Here is a 22555-nt window from a genome sequence, read left to right as displayed (position 1 = left end):
TTCGCAATGACAAAACAAAGCTGGCTGTGTATAAAGCATGGGGCGCAGCTACAGTGAGGCTCTTTGTGATTAGCTAATCACCCCATCATCGCACCATATGACTTGGCTGGTCTGATGGTCACATGCTTGGAAGATTTCTAATTGGTAGCTAATTTAGAAAATGGTTAAAGCTGGTTGCCCTTCCCCACTTTTTTTCTCACTTCGTGCAAACAAACATTTGCAGTGTTAGTGGAAGTTTAAATGTGACCAATATATATTTAAACAAATATATATATAGAGTGAAAAGATTTTGATTACAAAGGAGGACTTTTATAGTATTTAATTAGGCATAAAAGCTGATGAGTATGTATTAATGTAGCAGAGAAAATGTTTAGGTTATAGCTATGAGAGTAGGGAATTGAGATTAGTGATTTGCAGTGACAAAGTACCGGGAAATTCACAATTGCCAAGGTCGGACTATATTTTGCATTCCGCTCAGCAGCATGAATTGTTCTGACTTTTAATTATTGTCGTTTTAAGCAAGTGATTGTATGTTACTATGATCAAAATACCTTGCAGTTACTTTTCCCACAAACTTTTGATTCTAAACACAGCAGCTTCTGCGTTTAAAACATGGAGTTTGGAAGCAAGGAAATGTCAGCAAATTTTCATTGTTCAGTACCTGATTATTTTTGTCAGTAAGTTCCCATTACTGGCTGATGTGGCAACTTTTTCTACAAATTCAATAAAGCAGTGCAGAATTAAGTGTACTCCAATAATGTATTTTAGCCACAAAACCAGTTCCAGTGCGGATTAAAATGTTAAGTCTGTCACTTTCTTAGTGGCTTTTTTTTGGAGTGTTCAAAAACCTTTTTTCATTGAGTGACAAACAGAGCTACAAAGTAATCATGATTTATCTGAGTGTCACTTTTCTGCAGGGTGTCCAAGATTGTGAACTCAACCATAGGTTTTTACCATAGATTTCTATCAAGGATACGGAGAAAGACGGGTAAATAGGCTCAAGGTGTGGATGAGCTATGATCTGACTGCTTGGCAAAATGGGTTCAAAGGGCTGGACAGCCGACTTCTGGTCCTCGTATACAGAATTGAAAAATAAGACAAATTCAGGGGACTCATGCACTGATGCCCTACTTGTTCTTAAATGCTTTGTAGTTACCCATTCCTTCCCAAGAAAAGGCTTGTTTGGTTTTAACAAAGTCCTAAATCTCTTAGATGTGCAGCAATGACACCCAGGTGCTGCTCAATCTCTGAAACCTGGAGTTCGGGCTACTGCAAATTTCCTGCACACATATTTACCAAGGATATGTCCCTGTGTTCCATGTAGGAACTCATGTGCAATACAGGGGTGGGAGCTGCCCAGCCTTTACTGTATTTATTCAATCATAAAACTTATTATTTAAATGGATTGACCATGCTAAATTGCCCAGTCGTGTCCAGGGATGTGCAGGCTTGGTGGATGAGCCATGGAAATTGCAGGGTTACAGGGATAGGGTAGGGAGTGGGTCTGCGTGGGATGCCTTTCAGAGGGTTTCTCAGACTCAATGGGCTGAATGGCCTCTTTCCACACTTTAGGCATTCTATGATTCTATAAACATTCCCCAGTTACTTTTCTTCTGCTGTGAATTAAAAGGGTAGAACTTCGTTAAAATGCATCACTCAGCCTTTATCAAAAAACAACTTTTAAAAAATTTTCCAACTCATTACCTTCAAAGTAAGGGAAATCAAGCTGCAATATTCATCAGCCAGTCAGTTCATAGTTTCCCCAGAATGTCTGTTTGATTTATAGCATCCATGTTCCTGACCTGCTTCACAGACATCCCGCTGGGATCCACAGTGATCCAAACCTGCCTCACAAACATCCCGCTGGGATCCACAGTGATCAAGACCTGTCTCACAGACATCCCGCTGGGATCCACAGTGATCCAGACCTGTCTCACAGACATCCCGCTGGGATCTACAGTGATCCTGCGTCACACTCTTCCCAATTGACTTAAAATCTGTTTCCAGTAATTCCATTTTTTAATTCTTTGAAACACTCCACAGTCTGTCTCTCTGTATTATCTATAAGATGTTGCTTTATTGGCTAATTCTGTAACATTAGCCCCTTCATGAATGACATAAAGCAATACCAAAGACTTTTGATGACCAGTCAGTCAGGAATGACGTTCCCAATGTCTGGTGAATTTGTGATGGAGACCTCAGTACCTGATCAGCTAAGAACTTAGTCAGATCTCAGGCTGCATATAAATGCTGTGTTGTCTTTATGAAATATACTCTAGACATTTATTATTAGGGAATAAATATTAAAATAAGGCTTAATACTCTGTGAAGCTTACTTTAAAATAAATTTGATACAGAGAGCTGAATGGTTTTCCACAGGTACTTGATTGTAAGTGGTCTCTGATTTTCATGATTGAAACAGTTTTACAAAATAAAGTAAATGTTGCTTAATTTCAACTTAGAGGCCATGCATGTTAGAGAATGATTCAACTTTGTAATATTCCCTGTTCCCTGATGTTTTTGGTTTAAACTGTTTGTCCTGGACATCAAATCCCCACACCATCTCCTCGGTCTCCTTCAGCCAGACCTTCCCCATTAACTGAATCCACGTTTTTTTTCTTTTCTTTTTTTCCCTGCGGTGGTGCTTATTTTTTCCCCAGCACCCATGTTGTGTGTGTGTGCAGGTGTGAGACACATTCATGCACCTTGTGTCTCTCACTCTTTATTCAATTTCCACCACCAGGAAGAAAGGAAACACCCAAGTGGCCAGTGACAAGCAGTGCCCTTCACATCAAAGGGCAATGCTGTGTGATCAAACAGTGAAGGGGAGGGCGGGGATTAAATCAAAATAGAGTTGGAGGGGGAAAGGCACTCCACTCCCAGCGGCGCCCACCTCTCCCTGAACAACTCCAGGGTGTTGGTGGACACCACGTGCTCCTTCTCCAGAGACACCCGGGCCCTAACGTAACCGCGGAAGAGGGGCAGGCAGTCGGCCCTAACGACCCCCTCCACAGCCCGCTGCCTGGACCTGTTTATGGCCAGTTTGACCAGGCCCAGGAGCAGACCCACAAGGAGATCCTCAAGACCGGACACCCGGTACAGAGTGGGGAGGGCAGAAGATCAGGAGCGTGGGACTGAAGAGCAACCAAAAACAGAGGAGGTTTTTGAGGAAATCAAAAAGGGAGTGCAAGCACCCACACCCAATATATACATGGTCCACGGACTCCACAGCACCCCCACAGAACAAGCAGTTGGGCTGGGGGTCTGTGAACCACTGCAATCTGCAGTTGCAGGGGACCGCTGCATGCAGCACCCTCCACCCCAGATCCCCGAGAGAAAGGGGGAGGACTCCCGCGTAGAGAGACCTTCACTGGGGATCCCCACTGCCCGGTGGCAAATGGGAAATCCATGTTTTATTTTTTTTTCTTATATTTAACCCCCACACTACCACCTAAGTGCGGTAGTGCTCATTCTTGCCCCAGCACCCATGGTGTGTGTGTATACATGTGAGACACAGTGAAAGACACAAAGTGCACAAATCTTTATTCAATTTCCACCACCAGGAAGATAGGAAAACACCCGGGTGGCCAGTGACAAACACTGCCCTTCACACCAAAGGGCAATGCTGTGTGATCAAAACAGTGAAGGGGAGGGTAGGGATTAAATCAAAATAGAGTTGGAGGGAAAAATGATGCACTCCACTCCCTGCGGCGCCCACCTCTCCCTGAACGACTCCAGGGTGTTGGTGGACACCGCGTGCTCCTTCTCCAAGGACACCCGGGCTCTAACGTAACCGTGGAAGAGGGGCAGGCAGTTGGCCCTAATGACCCCCTCCACGGCCCGCTGCCTGGACCTGTTGATGGCCAGTTTGGCCAGGCCCAGGAGCAGACCCACGAGGAGGTCTTCAGACCTGCCCTCCTTCCTCCGTACCGGGTGCCCAAAGATCAGGAGCGTGGGACTGAAGTGCAGCCAAAAACAGAGGAGAAGGTTTTTAAGAAAATCAAAAAGGGAGTGCAAACGCCCACACCCAATATATACATGGTCCACAGCACCACAGAACAAGCAGTTGGGCTGGGAGTCCGTGAACCACCGCAATCTGCGGTTGCAGCGGACTGCTGCGTGCAGCACCCTCCACCCCAGATCCCCGAGAGAAAGGGGGAGGACTCCCGCGTGGAGAGACCTTCACTGGGGATCCCCACTGCCCGGTGGCAAATGGGAAATCCATGTTTTTTTTTAACCCCCACACTACCACCTAAGTGCGGTAGTGCTTATTTTTTCCTCAGCACCCATGGTGTGTGTGTGCAGGTGTGAGACACAGTGAAAGTCACAAAGTGCATGAATCTTTATTCAATTTCCACCACCAGGAAGACAGGAAAACACCCGGGTGGCCAGTGACAAACACTGCCCTTCACATCAAAGGGCAGAAATCCATGTTTTATTTTTTTTTTCTCTCTTTCTTTTTTTAAAGGGCAATGCTGTGTGATCAAAACAGTGAGGGGGATTGGATTTTTTTTCTTTTTTTTTTCTTTTTCCCCCCACACTACCACCTAAGTGCAGTAGTGCTTATTTTATCTCCAGCACCCATGGTGTGTGTGTGCAGGTGTGAGACACAGTGAAAGACACAAAGTGCACGAATCTTTATTCAAATTCCACCACCAGGAAGAAAGGAAAACACCCGGGTGGCCAGTGATAAACACTGCCCTTCACATCAAAGGGCAGTGCTGTGTGATCAAAAACAGTGAAGGGGAGGGTAGGGACTAAATCAAAATAGAATTGGAGGGAGAAATGATGCACTCCACTCCCAGCGGCGCCCACCTCTCCCTGAACAACTCCAGGGTATTGGTCGACACCGTGTGCTCCTTTTCCAAGGACACCCGGGCTCTAACGTAACCGCGGAGAAATCCATGTTTTAATGTGTCTGCCACTCCCTTCCCATTGGTGGAGAAGACAATCAGCAGATAGTGCAACACTCTCTAGACAATCCTGGCCACTTCTCTCAGGCTCACTGCTCCTTTCCCTTTTAAAATATCATCTCCAAAGCCTCTTTTCAATTGTAGATAGTAAGGACTGCAGATGTTGGAAATCACAGTCAATAGAAAGTGAAGTTGGAAAGGCACAGCAGATCAGACAGTCCTGATGAAGGGTCCTGACCTGAAACATCAACTTTGCTGCTCCTCTGCTGCTGCCTGACCAGCTGTACCTTTCCAGCTCCACTTTTAATTGACTCTTTTCAATTGTACCTTTGGTAGTCTCACCTAATGCATCCCATTGCTTCCTCCACCCCACCCCCAAAAGCATCATTTATCTACCTATTGCCATTTGTCAGCCACCGAGAATAATATAGATTGTTGTCCATTGACTCTGATGTACTTTTGCTCTTTTGAGGTAATTGGTCAGCAGTTACACAGTGAGCCAGTCAAAGAGCCCCCCACTGAAACATTGATCACTGAGGAGATTGAGGGTTCTTCAGGACAGCGGGAAACTCAGTTCCAGTATGCGACTACATCGGGCACTTCTGGAGAGATGCCACCCTATGAAGAGAGAGCAGACATTGGACTAAAAGTAACAACTGGTATGTTATTTTTATTTATAGAGTCATGAAGTCATAGAGATTTACAGCATGGAAACAGACCCTTCGGTCCAACCCGTCCATGCCGACCAGATATCCCAACCCAATCTAGTCCCACCTGCCAGCACCCAGCCCATATCCTTTCAAACCCTTCCTATTCATATACCCATCCAAATGCCTTTTAAATATTGTAATTGTACCAGCGTCCACCACTTCCTCTGGCAGCTCATTCCATAAATGCACCACCCTCTACATGAAAATGTTGCCCCTTATGTCTCTTTTATATCTTTCCTCTCTCACCCTAAACCTACGCCCTCTAGTTCTGGACTCCCCAACCCCAGGGAAAAGTCTTTGTCTACTTATCCATATCCATGCCCCTCCTGATTTTATAAACCTCTATAAGGTCACCCCTCAGCATTCGACGCTTCAGGGAAAACAGCCCCAGTCTATTCAACCTCTCCCTATAGCTGAAATCCTCCAACCCTGGCAAGATCCTTGTAAATTTTTTCTGAACCCTTTCAAGTTTCACAACATCCTTCCAATAGGAAGGAGACCAAAATTGTACACAATATTCCAAAAGTGGCCTAACCAATGTCCTGGACAGCCACAACATGACTTCCCAACTTCTATACTCAATGCTCTGATCAATAAAGGAAAGCATACCAAATGCCTTCCTCACTATCCCATCTACCTGTGACTCCACTTTCCAGGAGCTATGAACCTGTACTCAAGGTCTCTTTGCTGACCAACACTCCCGAGGACCTTACCATTAAGTGTATGGCCTTGATGCCAAAAGAGATGTTTCTATTTTTTTAATAATCTTTGCAATAGTCTCAACACTCCTCCTATTGCTTTAATGTCACACTTCCTATTCTGTAAACCAGCACCAATAGTGCTCCTGACTGCCCCACTGTTGGATTGTGAACAAAGCTCTGAAGACACCATGTTTGAGAATTTCCACATGATTGAGCTGTTATTTATTGGCATAATTCTGTCGAACATGGCTTAAGCAGTGTAAATGAATCTTCAATTTTAATGCAAACTACTTTCAGCACTCAAGTTTGTTTTCAAACAAGCAACATGGAACTCATTTTTCTTTGATAAGAGTGAGTTATATCAAATTTTTTTGAAGGGTTATTCACCACAAGCCTAGTGCTTCTCTCACCCTATCTTACCAAACTCATTTCATTGATTACCTACTCCTTCCCTATAGTATCTCCCACTTCCAATTTCAGCACATATCATTGATCCACTATGGGTCTTGATAGGTCACTTGGACCTTAGCAAAATCGTTCTTTATAAGATTTTATAAGAAGAGGGTTTCCAGTTGTTCCAAATACTATTTGAAAATGTCACTGTACAGCAAGAGGTTGTCTAGATACAGTGTACAGCCTGTTCCTATCTGAATCATCAGCCATTGAAAGCTGGCTGGGAATCTTGGAATCCAAATGACATGACTCGACACTGGTATAACCCATCTACAGATATGAAGGTAGAGATTTCCTTCCTGTGGACAGTCGAGGGAATGTGTCATTATCTCCCGAGTAAGTCTACCTTGGTTACAAAGACTGCTTTCCTTATCCTAGCTAGGCAATCGTCGAGCTGATGTATTAGGTAGGAGTTGGCTCTGATCGCTACGTAAACCTTTCAATAGTCTCTGCAGAATCTCATGGGCACAAGTACAACTGGGAAGTTCCAGTTACTGCTGTCACATTTTATTGTTTGGGGTTTCAACAAGTAGTTCATCTCCTCCTGAACCTGGGCCAGCATTTCTGGGCCTAACCGATTGGGATGTTGTGGCCCCACTTCACTAACAACTCAGAGCAAGAATCTTTTTTTAACTTTGAACGTTTAGACTCACCTCATATTTCTACTCTGCATGTGTGAGATGTTACTTTTGTTTTCTGCATTCAGTAATCAAGAAGCTCAGTCTCTTTCTGAACTCAAGAAAACCTGGTTAAAATGATTCCTTTCTAGACATGAGTTCATTTGGATTTGGGAGACAGGTATCCAGAAGGGAAGGGAGCCTTTTAAATTAGCCTTGTTGTGGCCAATCAAGGGTTGACTGAATAAACCAGGGGAGCTAACTTACCCCTCCACAGATGGAAGCTTTACATTTTGAGGAACCTTATCTGGAACCAGATGGAATTGGGAAACCTCTCTCAGCAACTGGTCATAGTACACTAGCTTAAAGAAATGCACTAGAAGCCAGCTCCACACTCGTCACCACTTCCCCCAACAACCCCACTCAACCCTTCAGAGGGGTGGCAGAGTGGTTAGCACTGCTGTCTCACAACACCAGGGACCCAGGTCCAAATCCATCCTCTGGTGACTGTCTGTCTGTGTGGAGTTTGCACAATTTCTCTGTGTCTGTGTGGGCTTGCTCCAAGTGCTATGATTTCTTCCCACAGTTCAAAGATGTGCAGGTTAGATGGATTGGCCATACTAAATTGCCCTCAGTGTTCAGGGATATGCAGGTGAGGTGGATTATCCATGGGAAATGCAGGGTTACATGGATAGAGTGGGTCTGGGTGGGATGCTCTTCAGAGGATCAGTGTGGACTTGATGGGCCAGATGGCCAGTTTCCAAACTGTAGCGATTCTAATGATTTCTTATTTGCATGTCATCAAGGAATTCTAATAATTAAACTTTGCTTTTTTTGGGGGTAAGAAGGCTAACAGGAATACTTCAAAAAGTCGACAACGGAGTTTTCTTTTTATGTAACTACTTTTTATATGTAATTTTCAATTAGTTAATATCAGATTACTCATGAATGGCAGGTTGGAGGTTGTATTAACTTAGTTTTTATGATGCATCCATTCGTCAGTTGAACTGATCAGGTGGTAACTACTAATTACTCTGAAATATATGAAGGAAAATTTGAAAGCATTTTTTCTCAAATGGTTCCCATGTGTGCTAGACCACGGCAGATTTTGCCTTCAGCAATATGCAATCGAGCTAAGAAGAAATTGGTCTGATTGTTTCACTGCCAGCAACCAAAGGGGAAACACTACCTCTGGCGGTGTATTGAAGCACTGCACCCTTTTAAAAAAAAATTTAACAGACTGATTTAAAAATCACCTGCAGGAGAGGTGAGGACCTGCACCAGTGGAAATCACCCTGTTAAGTTTTATTTTTTAATTTACTTAGTGCTTTTGGAATTCAAATTTGGAACAGGTTTTATGGCTGCTGGGTTGCATTTGCCCACATTTACGTTGATGTGGTCAAGTGCAAGCTGTGAAATTAGTTTAAATAACCAGACTTTGCTGTTGGTGTCTGTTCCAGAATCTGTCTCTGTAACATATATTTGTGAACAAAGTCCTATTGTGCACTTCTGTCCCCTCATTAAGGAAGAAGGACCTTTCATCACCAGCTAATTCTCACTAGCTATGCCTTTTGAATTTTTAAATCAGTTTCTAGTTTGTTTGTATTAGCAACTTTTGAGAAGATTTGTAGCTCAGGTTGATGATAAGGTTGACTAACACACTTAAACAGTGTTAATGAATGTAAAGGATTCATTAGATACCACCAGCAAAATAATGTCATTTACAAGATACCATGCAAGAACTGTAAAACAAAAAACACTACGTCGGACTAACTAGCAGGAAACTTGCCACCAGTATACACTAACTGGCCTTCATAAGACACAACAAATTATCACTAGTTTCTATACATTCAGGTAAAGAAGGATGCCACTTTGACTGGGACCACACACACATCCTAGGACAGGCGAAACAGAGACACGTACGAGAATTCTTAGAGGCATGGCATTCTAACCAGGACTCCATCAATAAACACACCGATTTAGATCCTATCTACGTTCCCTTGAAAAGAAAAGAACCAAAAGGACATCCTAAGAAACCAAGACCTATAAATAGAGTGGCGGGTTATACTACCAGCGCTTCACCAGAGACTCTCACTGATGATGTTACCCAGTATGGTGACGAAATGTCTGAAAACAAACCTTCCAGCTCAGCAAGCTAACTTACATACTTTCTGTGGAACCTCAAAGGTGTTGACGAGATTTCTGCCACACTTCAGTGAATTTACGGTAGACATCCTTCTTAAAAAAAAATATTAAGTACGTACATCAGCACAAGACTGAGGTTAAAACCTGAAAAAGGAGAAGAGGTGAATTAGTCCAGCGAGTGGATGAAGGTACAGAGTATATTGTACCTGAGCTTGGTATTCGAGCCACAACAATTATTCATTCACACTCGGGACATAAGCTCAGAGAGCAGGATCTTTACTTCCTGCTAGGAATGGGAAAAGAAGTGGGAAGGCATTCGGGCGTGATGCCAGTTTTCCCAACACCATTCCTACTCTTGGTGTGACCCATCAGGACAATGGACAAGACAGGTCCCAGCAGCCACTCAACTCAGTTATTTGGAAATGAAAATGGCTAGTGAGCTTATTGAGAACCCACTGAGGGGCAGTTAGAGACTTTGTTCACACACATTGCCCCAACCTAACGTGTAACCAGAAGTCAACCAGTTAGTGCAGGTGAGTTAGTGGCCGATATGCACTTGGACAGCATTACAGGGGCATCAGTGGACAGAAAGGGGTAAGGATTCCCGATGTTATTAGGAATCCATCTGGGCAAAAGAACAATAATGGCTAGTAATGGGTTCATGAATCTCAGCTACTCAGGCAATGAGGAGGAGTATCCTCTAAATGAAAGGTAGAACCCTGAGAATGAGAACGATGGAGAGAGAGAGATGAAAAAGGCAACAAAAGCCATGCTCTCAGGTGTGCTACCTGAAGACAGAACTACCTGAAGATGGCAGAGAAGCAACAATGTGGAAGACTATGACAATATTGACAATAGTCACCACGATTTGTGCCCTTCTTGTGGATGGCATTACAGCTATCATGCCTGACCAATAGCTGTCAAAGTCTGTGTAAACGTGTGTATCCCCAATCTGGCTCCTTCCAAATGTTAGCATCTCACAAAGTATCCCACAGATTACTGATGCCCTTTAGGGAAAACCGACCAGTGTATCTAATTCCTGATGGCTGGACCCTCGCAGACACAGAGTCATGGGTTTCACCGCCAGCAGTGGATTCTTCTGAGTGCAGGGTGTCACCAAGGAGCCAAGTGATGGCCAGTGAGCTCCATCAACAGGAAGGAATTCTACTTCCTTAGCATACAGCTGGTCTGAGACCCCAAGAGATTTATCCAGGTGTTAGTCACTTTCCTGGCAGTTGCCATGATGTTTTCAACCTCAGGTAATCCAAACTTGGGGATTCTTGGGGAGCAGGGATATTTCTTGAAGCGACTACTACCCACCCTCACGTGACAACAGTTGAGAGTGTGGTGCTGGAAAAGCACAGCAGGTCAGGCAGCATCTGAGGACCAGGAAAGTCGACATTTCAGGCAAAATCCCTTCATCAGGACTGTTGCCTGTTTTGCCCGAAATGTCGACTTTCCTGCACCTCGGATGCTGCCGGACCTGCTGTGCTTTTCCATCACCACATTCTCAATTCTAATCTCCAGCATCCGTAGTCCTCACTTTTGCCTCACGTGACAACACCAGACAGAGGTGTTTAAAAATGTGTTGCTGGAAAAGTGCAGCAGGTCAGGCAGCATCAAAGGAGAAGGAGAATCGACGTTTAGGGCATAAGCCCTTCTTCAGGAATTCCTGAAGAAGTGCTCATGCCCGAAACATCGATTCTCCTGTTCCCTGGATGCTGCCTGACCTGCTGCACTTTTCCAGCAACACATTTTTAAGCTCTGATCTCCAGCATCTGCAGTCCTCACTTTTTCCCAGACAGAAGTGTGTCAGCTGCTGCCATCTGATTACAAACAGCCACCATTGAGTAGGTCATTGGGCTTCTGAAAGTGCAGGCCTTGGTAGTAGGCCTAGTCAAGGGCCTCACTGTTTGGGTTTCGCTGATTGTAGTGCACTGCTGCATTCACCATGACAGGGTTCTCCAAAGAGGTGTGGCCCCTGAACACAGTGAGACTCTGTAGCAACACAGCTCCTCAGAAAGGGATCGACTGGAGAGTACACAGGGAGCAGGTGGGGACTGGGCCCAACTCATGGAATCAACATAGTGAACCTCCTCTGCACCCCCTCCAGTGCCAATGCATCCTTCCTTAAGTAAGGAAACCAAAACTGCACACAGTATTCCAGGTGTGGCCTCACCAGCACTTTGTACAACTGTAACATAACCTCTCTGCTTTTAAACTCAACCCCTTTAGCAATGAAGCACAAAATCCCATTTGCCTTCCCAATTACCTGTTGTACCCGCAGGCCAACCTTCTGCGATTCATGCACGAGGACACCCAGGTCCCTCTGCAAATCAGCATGCTGCAACTTTTTACCAATCAAATAATAATCTATTTTGCTGTTACTCCTACCAAAATGTATGACTTCACATTTACTAACATTGTATTCCATCTGCCAGACCTTTGCCCACTCACTCAATGTATCTATATTCCTCTGCAAAGTTTCACAGTCCTCTGCACACTCTGCTCTGCCACTCATCTTAGTGTCATCAGCAAATTTTGACGCACTACATGTGGTCCCAACACAGATCCCTGAGGCACACCACTAGTCATTGATTGCCAGCCGGAATAGCAGTTATTTATCCCCACTGTTTGCTTCCTGTCAGTTAATCAAGCCTCTATCCACTCTAATACGTTGCCCCTAAAACCATGCATCCTTATCTTATGCAGCAACCTCATGTGCGGCACTGTGTCAGAGGGCTTTTGGAAATCTAGGTGCACCACATCCACTGGGTCCCCATTGTCCACCTTGCTTGAAATGTCTTCATAGAATTCCAAAAGATTTGTGAAGCATGACTGCCCTTCATGAACCCATGCTGCGTCAGTACAATGGGATAATTTCTTTCGAGATGCCCTACTATTTCTTCCCTGATAATAGACTCAAGCATCTTCCCCACTACAGAGGTTAAGCTCATTGGTCTATAGTTCCCCATCTTTTGTCTACTTCCCTTTTTAAACAGTGGCGTCACATTTGCTATTTTCCAATCTGCTGGAACTGCCCCAGAGACCAGGGAATTTTTGGAAAATTACTGCCAGTCCACCTGCTATTTCTCCCTCCATCTCTTTTAGTACCCTGGGATGCATTCCATCAGGGCCAGGAGAGTTATCTATCCTTAGCTCCATTAGCTTACCCAACACTAATTCTTCCGTAATAAAAATTGTTTCCAGGTCCTCACCTACCTTTTGTCATTTACTGACATGTTGTTAGTATCCTTCACTGTGAAGACCGATGCAAAGTACCTGTTCAATGCCTCAGCTATTTCATCATTTCTCATAACTAACTGCTCCTTCTCATCCTCTAAAGGACCACCATTTACTTTAGCCACTCTTCTTCATTTTATGTATTTATAGAAACCTTTGCTATCTGCCTCTCTATTCTGTGGTAGTGTTTTCTCATACTCTATCTTAATTTTCTTTATAGCCCTTTTTGAGGCTTTCTGTTGACGTTTAAAGTTTTCCCAATCTTCTCGATTCCTGGGTTTTTTTTTTGTCTACTTGGTATGCCTTCTCTTTCACTTTGATAGGCTGCCTTATTTCCTTCGACACCCATGGCAGATTATCCCTCCACTTACAGTCCTTCCTTCTCACCAGAATATACTTTCACTGAGCACTTTGAAAAATTTCTTTGAAGGTCCTCTGCTGCTCATCTACTGTCGCACCATAAAGTCTCTGTTTGCAGTCTTAAGCTTGATCAGTGGATCCAGATTCCGACGGATAGTTTGCTGAAATGATCATGGATTCTCACATTCCTCTGTCTGAGATTCTATCCAGTTAGACATGCCTTCATCTCTGCATTTACATGAATTTCCTCTCCCTCTTCCACCATATTGTCCAGTGGTGTTACAGACCAGGAGATAATGAATGAACTGCCACACCCCCCCTCCCCTTCTTGCCGAGGTCAGATCACTCGTTGCATTCCTACACTGGCAGAAAAAAATCCTCCAGGAACCCAGTGCAGAATTTCCATCACTTGTGCCTGAGGAAAAGTCACTGAAAACCACCTCAGTTTCAGTTTGTGGAGTGTGGAGGTGGTTCAGTCTCTTGCCTTTCAGCTTCACACCTGATCGCTGAAAGCTGCATCCTAAACTCCTGGGCTGGAATTTGAAATGCAGTGTCACATCGACTGGTTCCGGCTTTTCTGCACAACCAGCTGTGACCTTTCACGTGGTTTCAGACTGCATAGGAAGCCAGCAACAAACCAGCCCACTCCCCAGTAACACCGCCAGTCCCAGGAGCAAGCTATAACAAACTGAAATTGAGCCCCATGTAGAGTAGCAATCAACAAAGACAATAGGATGTTGATAACCAGAATCAAATCAGTGGGGTAGAACTGATGCTAGGACAACACAATGCCCTGATCAGAGCGCACTTTGTGTAATAATCTTTGTCTCTTTTTCCATCTCCCGTACCAACCCAATTTGTTATGAATTTGGGCCATCTAATTTCACATCCTGAGAGTTAGTTGGTCCATAGCACTGAAGCTGCCTTAGCTTTGTATAACATTGGCAACCAAACTCATGAGACCACAGGACTCTCATGCTGGTGGAATCAGAGGACCAGCATGAGCGTTGCTGTGAGTGCTCATTACAGAGTCTGGCATCTCTGGAACAGAGGAAGGGAAACCTTGAGACACACTGAAGAAAGTAACTGTTCCTACAGCCTGTTCCAATTCTGTTTTGCATATTGCTGCCTTGTTACTGGCAAAAGCAGTTGTGGAACAAGTTTCTGTAGGGAATGACTTTGCTGGTGACTTTGGAATAAAAGTTAATTTACAAACACACCATTGCATCAGAGGGAAGCATTGTTTTTACGTAACTTTAAATGGGTTTTTATTGAATTGCTCTTATCTCTAGGGTCTCCTGCCCTAAGAGGTGCCAAGGATGGTGAAAACCTGCCAGGACCTAAAGGAGAAATTGGATCTGGAAGTGAAGTCCTTTACAGTGAGAAAGGTGCAAAGGTAAATCTTTATTCTGAGGGTCAGTGGGACAATTTTGCTTCTAGCTTGTAACTCACAGGCAGCAGAGATCCTGAGTCATCTTGGGAACCGAGAATTTTAAAAACGAATTGGAGCCATGACCCTGCCTCCCACTCCTGTACTCTAAATGCCGAGAAATGAGGCCTAAATTCAATGATGCATGCTTTTAAAAAGGACTATCGGCAGATGTGGGTCGTATTGCAAACATGTGTTTACTAGAAATGCGTCATGGCTGGTTGGTGCAAGAGGCTTTAAGAAGTAAAGCCAAGTTATAAAAAAGGTGCATTGAGTCACAGAGTCATAGAGATGTACAGCATGGAAACAGACCCTTCGGTCCAACCCGTCCATGCCGACCAGATATCCCAACCCAATCTAGTCCCACCTGCCAGCACCCGGCCCATATCCCTCCAAACCCTTCCTATTCATATACCCATCCAAATGCCTCTTAAATGTTGCAATTGTACCAGCCTCCACCACTTCCTCTGGCAGCTCATTCCATACACGTATCACACTCTGTGTGAAAAAGCTGCCCCTTAGGTCTCTTTTATATCTTTCCCCTCTCACCCTAAACCTATGCCCTCTAGTTCTGGACTCCCCAACCCCAGGGAACAGACTTTGCCTATTTACCCTATCCATGCCCTTCATAATTTTGTAAACCTCCATAAGGTCACCCCTCAGCCTCCGACGCTCCAGGGAAAACAGCCCCAGCCTGTTCAGCCTCTCCCTATAGCTCAAATCCTCCAACCCTGGCAAAATCCTTGTAAATCTTTTCTGAACCCTTTCAAGTTTCACAACATCTTTCCAATAGGAAGGAGACAGAATTGCATGCAATATTCCAACAGTGGCCTAACCAATGTCCTGTACAGCTGCAACATGACCTCCCAAATCCTGTACTCAGTACTCTGACCAATAAAGGAAAGCATACCAAACGCCGCCTTCACTATCTTATCTACCTGCGACTCCACTTTCAAGGAGCTATGAACCTGTACTCCAAGGTCTCTTTGTTCAGCAACACTCCCTAAGACCTTACCATTAAGTGTATAAGTCCTGCTAAGATTTGCTTTCCCAAAATGCAGCACCTTGCATTTATCTGAATTAAACTCCATCTGCCACTTCTCAGCCCATTAGCCCATCTGGTCCAGATCTTGTTGTAATCTGAGGCAACCCTTTTCTCTGTCCACTACACCTCCAATTTTGGTGTCATCTGCAAATTTACTAACTGTACCTCATATCGAACATAGAACATAGAACAGTACAGCACAGAACAGGCCCTTCAGCCCACGATGTTGTGCCGACCACTGATCCTCATGTATGCACCCTCAAATTTCTGTGACGGTATGCATGTCCAGGAGTCTCTTAAATGTCCCCAATGACCCTGCCTCCACAACTGCTGCTGGCAACGCATTCCATGCTCTCACAACTCTGTGTAAGAACCCACCTCTGACATTCCCTCTATACTTTCCTCCAACCAGCTTAAAACTATGACCCCTCGTGTTAGTCATTTCTGCCCTGGGAAATAGTCTCTGGCTATCGACTCTATCTATGCCTCTCATTATCTTGTATACCTCAATTAGGCCCCCTCTTCTCCTCCTTTTCTCCAATGAACAAAGTCCGAGCTCAGTCAACTTCTCCTCATAAGGTAAGCCCTCCAGTCCAGGCAGCATCCTGGTAAACCTCCTCTGAACCCTCTCCAAAGATCCACATCTTTCTTATAATAGGGCGACCAGAACTGCACGCAGTATTCCAAGTGCGGTCTAACCATAGTTTTATAGAGCTGCAACAAGATCTCACGACTCTTAAACTCAATACCCCTGTTAATGAAAGACAAAACACATATGCTTTCTTAACAACCCTGTCCACTTGGGTGGCCATTTTAAGGGATCTATGTACCTGCACACCAAGATCCCTCTGTTCCTCCACACTGCCAAGAATCCTATCCTTAATCCTGTACTCAGCTTTCAAATTCGACCTTCCAAAATGCATCACCTCACATTTATCCAGGTTGAACTCCATCTGCCACCTCTCAGCCCATCTCTGCATCCTGTCAATGTCCCGCTGCAGCCTACAACAGCCCTCTATACTGTCAATGGCACCTCCAACCTTTGTGTCATCTGCAAACTTGCTTTTCCATCCTTCAATCCCCTCATCCAAGTCATTAATAAAAATTACAAACAACAGAGGCCCAAGGACAGAGCCCTGTGGAACACCACTCACCACAGACTTCCAGGCAGAATATTTTTCTTCTACTACCACTCGCTGTCTTCTGTTGGCCAGTCAATTCTGTATCCAGACAGCTATGTTCCCCTGAATCCTATTCCTCCTGACCTTTGACACACTTTGCTGTTTGTCACAAATGGGCAGACACCTTCTGAATGAGCCTACCATGGGGAACCTTATCAAATGCCTTGCTGAAGTCCATATACACCACATCCACAGCTCGACCCTCATCAACTTTTCTAGTCACATCCTCAAAGAACTCGATAAGGTTTGTGAGGCATGACCTGCCCCTCACAAAGCCGTGTTGACTGCATTTAATCAAACCATGCTGTTCCAGATGGTCATAAATCCTATCCCTTAAAATCCTTGCAGACGACAGACGTGAGACTTACTGGTCTGTAATTGCCGGGGATTTCCCTATTTCCTTTCTTGAATAGAGGATTACATTTGCCTCTCTCCAGTCCTCAGGTACGACTCCAGTGGAGAGCGAGGATGAAAAGATCTTCGCAAGTGGCGAAGCAATTGCATTTCTCATTTCCCAAAGCAGCCGAGGACAAATCTGGTCCGGGCCTGGCAACTTGTTAATCTTAATGTTTGACAAAATTTTCAGCACATCAGCTTCCTCTATCTCTATCCATTTCAGCATACACACCTGCTCTTCAAAGGTTTCATTCACTACAAAGTTTGTTTCTTTCGTAAAGACAGAAGCAAAAAACTCATTTAGGGCTTCTCCTACCTCCTCAGACTCCACACACAAATTCCCTATGCTATCCCTGATCGGCCCTACTCTTTCTTTGACCATTCTCTTATTCCTCACATAAATGTAAAATGCCTTTGTGTTCTCCATAATCCGTTCTGCCAAGCCTTTCTCGTGCCCCCTCCTGGCTCTCTTCAGACTATTTTTAAGCTCCTTCCTTGCCAGTCTGTAATCCTGTAGAGCTGAGCTTGACCCTCGCTTCCTCCACCTTATGGAAGCTACCTTTTTCCTTTTGACGAGAGGCTCCACCGCTCTCGTCATCCAAGGTTCCTTTATCTTACCCCTTCTTGCCTGTCTCAGAGGGACATATTTATTCATCACTTGCAACCACTGTTCCTTAAACAGTCTCCACATGCCTATAGTGCCTTTACCATGGAACAATTGCTCCCAATCCATGCTTCCTAACTCATGTCTAATTGCATCATAGTTTCCTCTTCCCCAATTAAATATATTCCCATTTTGCCTAATCCTCCTTCTCCATAGCTATGTAGAATGTGAGGCAGTTGTGGTCACTATCACCAAAATGCACTCCCACCACAAGATCTGATACCTGCCCCGGCTTGTTTCCGAGCACTAAGTCGAGAATGGCCTCTCCCCTCGTCGGCCTGTCAACGTACTGAGTTAGGAAACCCTCCTGAACACACCTTACAAAAACAGCTCCATTCAAATCTTCTGCTCGAAGGAGGTTCCAATCAATATTGGGAAAGTTAAAGTCACCCATTACAACAACCCTACTACGTCCACACTTTTCCAAAATCTGCCGACCTATGCTTTCCTCCATCTCCCTGCTGCTATTGGGGGGCCTGTAGTAAACCCCTAAAGAGGTGACTGCTCCCTTGCTGTTCCTAAATTCCACCCATACTGACTCGGTAGGCAGATCTTCCTCGACAATGGAAGCTTCTGTAGCTGTGATACCCTCTCTGATTAGTAGTGCTACACCCCCTCCTCTTTTTCACCCCTCCCTATTTTTAAATGCTCTAAACCCTGGAACATCCAGCAGCCATTCCTGCCCCTGAGAAACCCATGTCTCTGTTACGGCCACAACATCATAGCACCAGGTACTGATCCATGCTCTTAAGTTCGTCACTTTTATTCCTGATACTCCTTGCGTTAAAGCAAACACACTTTAACTCATACCTTGGTTCCTTCCCAGGAAAATCCTTCCCACTAGCTGACCTACCTCTTGCTATTGCCTCATCTGCATCAACTCTCACCTCCGGTATACAGCTCACGTTCCCACCCCACTGCCATATTAGTTTAAACCCTCTCGAACTACTCGAGCAAACCTTCCACCCAGGACATTGGTCCCCTTCCAGTTCAGATGCAACCCGTCCTCCTTGTACAGGTCCCACCTTCCTCAGAAGGCATCCCAATTATCTACATATCTGAAGCCCTCCCTCCTACACCAGCTGTGCAGCCACATGTTAAGCTGCGCCAGCTCCCTGTTCCTCACCTCACTATCTCGTGGCGCCGGTAGTAAACTAGAGAACACTACTCTGTTCGTCCTGCTTTGCAGCTTCCATCCTAACTCCCTGAAATCACTTTTATATCTTCTATCCTTTTCCTGGCTATATCATTAGTGCCAATATGTAACAAGATTTCTGGCTGTTCGCCCTCCCCTTTCAGAACCTTATACACCCGATCAGAGACATCCCAGACCCTGGCACCAGAGAGGCAACATACCTTCAGGGAATCCCGATCCTGACCACAAAATGTCCTGTCGATTCCCCTAACTATCGAGTACCCTACCACGAGTACTTTTCTATTCTGCCCCCTTCCCTTCTTTGCCACAGTGTCAGGCTCAGTGCCAGAGAACTGACTGCTATGGCTTTCCTCTGGTAGGTCATCCCCCCCCCCCAGCAGTATCCAAAATGGTATACTTATTGCTGAGGGGAATGTCCACAGGGGATCTCTGCACAGTCTGACTGTCCCCTTTCCTCCCCATAACTGTAACCCATTTATCCTTGTCCTGAGCCTTAGGAGTGACCAACTCCCGGTAACTCCTCTCAATTACCCCCTCAGCCTCCCGAATGATCCGTAGTTCATCCAGCTCCAGCTCCAATTCCCTAACACAGTTTTCAAGGAGCTGGAGTTGGGTGCACTTCCCACAGATGTAGCCAGCGGAGATGTGTGCCATGTCTCCCACCAGCCACATTCTGCAGGAGGAGCAAGCAACTGCCTTCGCATCCATACCTGACTTATCTGAACACCCACTCAGTACCAAAGTAGAAAGCTTAGTTCAAGTTGCTGTAAAATCAATAACAAACTTATATTCAATAGAGGAAGTTTAGAATGAACCTTACCTTATTAACTAGGTTAGAGGAGGAGGGTGGGTGGGAGACTCTACAGTTGTAGAGTCTCGGGTTTAGCCGCCTTGCTGATACATATGGTCACTGCTTTCCTTCCCGGCTGACCCTCTGGTCCTCGTCACTTCCCCTGCTGCTCCCGCTCCTTCTGTGAGAGGGAAAACACCGCTGTCCGCTACAGGTAAGTAATTTTTTTAAAAACTGCCTTACCTTAGCTGCAGTCTTCTGGGTTCGTCTTACCTCCGCTGCTGCTCACACTCAAAAAAAAAATGCTCACATCCAAATCATTTATGTAAATGACAAAAAGTAGAGGGCCCAGCACCGATCCTCATGGCACTCCACTGGTCACAGGCCTCCAGTCTGAAAAACAACCCTCCATCACCACCCTCTGTCTTCTATCTTTGAGCCAGTTCTGTATCCAAATGGCTAGTTCTCCCTGTATTCCATGAGATCTAACCTTGCTAATCAGTCTCCCATGGGGAACCTTGTTGAATGCCTTACTGAAGTCCATATAGATCACATCTACCACTCTGCCCTCATCAATCCTGTTTGTTACTTCCTCAAAAAACTCAATCAAGTTTGTGAGATTTCCCACGCACAAAGCCATGTTGACTATCCCTAATCAGTCCTTGCCTTTCCAAATACATGTACATCCTGTCCCTCAGGATTCCCTCCAACAACTTGCCCACCACTGACATCAGGCTCTGTAGTTCCCCTGGCTTGTCCTTACCACCCTTCTTAAACAGTGGCACCATTTTAGCCAACCTCCAGTCTTCCGGCACCTCATCTGTGACTATCGATGATAGAAAGATCTCAGCAAGAGGCCCAGCAATCAATTCTCTAGCTTCCCACAGAGTTCTCGGGTACACCTGATCAGGTCCTGGGGATTTATCCACCTTTACCCGTTTCAAGACACCCAGCACTTCCACCTCTGTAAAATGGACATTTTGCTCCAAACCTGGTTACGAATTATGGAGACACTCCTTGTCATGGCTGGCAATTAGAAAGTTTTCATTCCTCCTGGTGCAAGGCAGAAATTTTCAGGGTTAGGTCATAGCATCAAGCTTAACAGGGAAAGACCAATTGTCAATTCAACTTGTCCCATACTGTTGTGTTAACTAATGCAGGAGAATATATCTGCTACCCACAATTACAACATCTGCTGGGAGAAGAGGAGAAAACAGATTTAACACCCAAGCCAATTAAGGGACAATAATCTGACAAATCCTCTTTAAGTGATTGAAACTAATCCACGATTGGCCTCAGTTATGTTCCATGATATTGATTCCTCACTTGCTACCGAAGTAGTTTGATTGAAGTTATATTGTCCACTGTGGCAAAATATGTTAAAATCAGCTCCATCCCATTATATTTCAGTATTCTAGATCTGCTATGTCAGTGAAGCTTGTGGTGTATTGTATCAGGCAAGCCCAGTTCACACAACAACCTTCATTTACCTCCCAGCAGCTTTTAAAACTCGTATGCCCTATTCCCAGCCCTAAAGAAGGGTTACTGACTTCTCCACCTCCTGATGCTGCCTGGCTCACTGTTCTTCCAGCTTCCTGCTTGTCTACCTTGGAATCCAACATCTGCAGTTGTTTTTTGTCTCCATGAGCTGTTGGTTAGCATATAGATTTATAAATTACAGCAAGCAAGGATGCTCATTTGTCTCAGCCTTTCCCCAGATTTTCTTATAATGACATGGAACCATAAAGCACAGAAACAGACCCTTCAGTCCAACTCATTTGTGACTATTATTATTTTCAGTTTCAATTCCTTGTATTTAATTCCTTTTTGACACTTCATGTTCTTTCATTTTTCAAAATGTCTTTGAATGTCTTTCAAAATGTTTCCCTTCCCAATTTTACTGCTGTTCCCCACATCCACCAGATTAGCCATGCACAATCCACATTCTTTCTCTCATCACAACCATATTGTAACGATAATACCTTCACCTCCCTGACCATATTTAACTCGGTCACCATTCCTTACCCTACACGCAAATGTGAATTTTCCATTTCCCTCTTCAACCCCATTCAGGAACCGCATTTGATTCTTTTTGAGAGGTTGGGCAGGGTTTGTGTAAGTGTTTCATCATCTGTCATTGTGTAACCAGGATATTTTCTGTTTATGCAGAAATTCATTTCAACCCATGTATCAATGATATTAATTTTTTTCCGAATATTGAATAAAACATGATTCATTCACACACAATGAGGACTAACTTTAATAAAAACAAGCTGTGCATTTGCTAGTTCTCAGACTAATGCTGTTTTCTGCAATAATTTGTTTATGTAGGTGAAACAGCATGTACAAATATGTTCTGATTAATAATGTGTTCATCTTTTTGCTAATGGATTAAGAAGCAGTGTATTAATGGATGTAATTTTGGCAGAAGAAACAGAACAAATACTTGAGAATGTTAAATTCTGAGAAAAAGCAGTCACATGCTGTTGTTAATCAGCACTCATTGCCAGGATGCGTGTATCACTTAGTGAGACAGCTTTTTCCACCCATTGCTGATTATCTTGAAGGCATTAATAGTCATGCATGAATCATACGTGATGTATCAGCTTAATCATCTTCAAAGAGAATCTAAATGTTTCTTTAATATTTTTCAGGGTGTGGTGTCATTTGCCAGATTGATATATTATTGTTCACCCCTTGTTGGCCCTTATGAAAACACTGAAATAAAACTGAAGGCGTGGAGAACAGGACA

At 44.5% G+C, this 22555-nt stretch overlaps 1 protein-coding gene across 3 annotated transcripts in view; it reads left to right on the top strand.

Moving 5' to 3' along the window:
- Positions 1-22555, top strand: part of LOC122549324 (collagen alpha-1(XV) chain-like) — a 265827-nt gene that overhangs the window by 100598 nt on the left and 142674 nt on the right. For all 3 annotated transcript variants that reach the window (XM_043688956.2, XM_043688955.2, XM_043688954.2), the window contains 2 exons: positions 5386-5572; positions 14435-14538. In XM_043688956.2, the coding sequence (XP_043544891.1) occupies positions 5386-5572; positions 14435-14538 (291 nt within the window). The remainder of the gene's footprint in view (positions 1-5385; positions 5573-14434; positions 14539-22555) is intronic.

Source organism: Chiloscyllium plagiosum, unplaced genomic scaffold, assembly GCF_037043375.1.
Source record: "Chiloscyllium plagiosum isolate Xiang-an unplaced genomic scaffold, Cpla_swu_hap1 HiC_scaffold_4, whole genome shotgun sequence".
Lineage (NCBI taxonomy): Eukaryota > Metazoa > Chordata > Chondrichthyes > Orectolobiformes > Hemiscylliidae > Chiloscyllium > Chiloscyllium plagiosum.
This window is presented reverse-complemented; position numbering and strand designations above follow the sequence as displayed.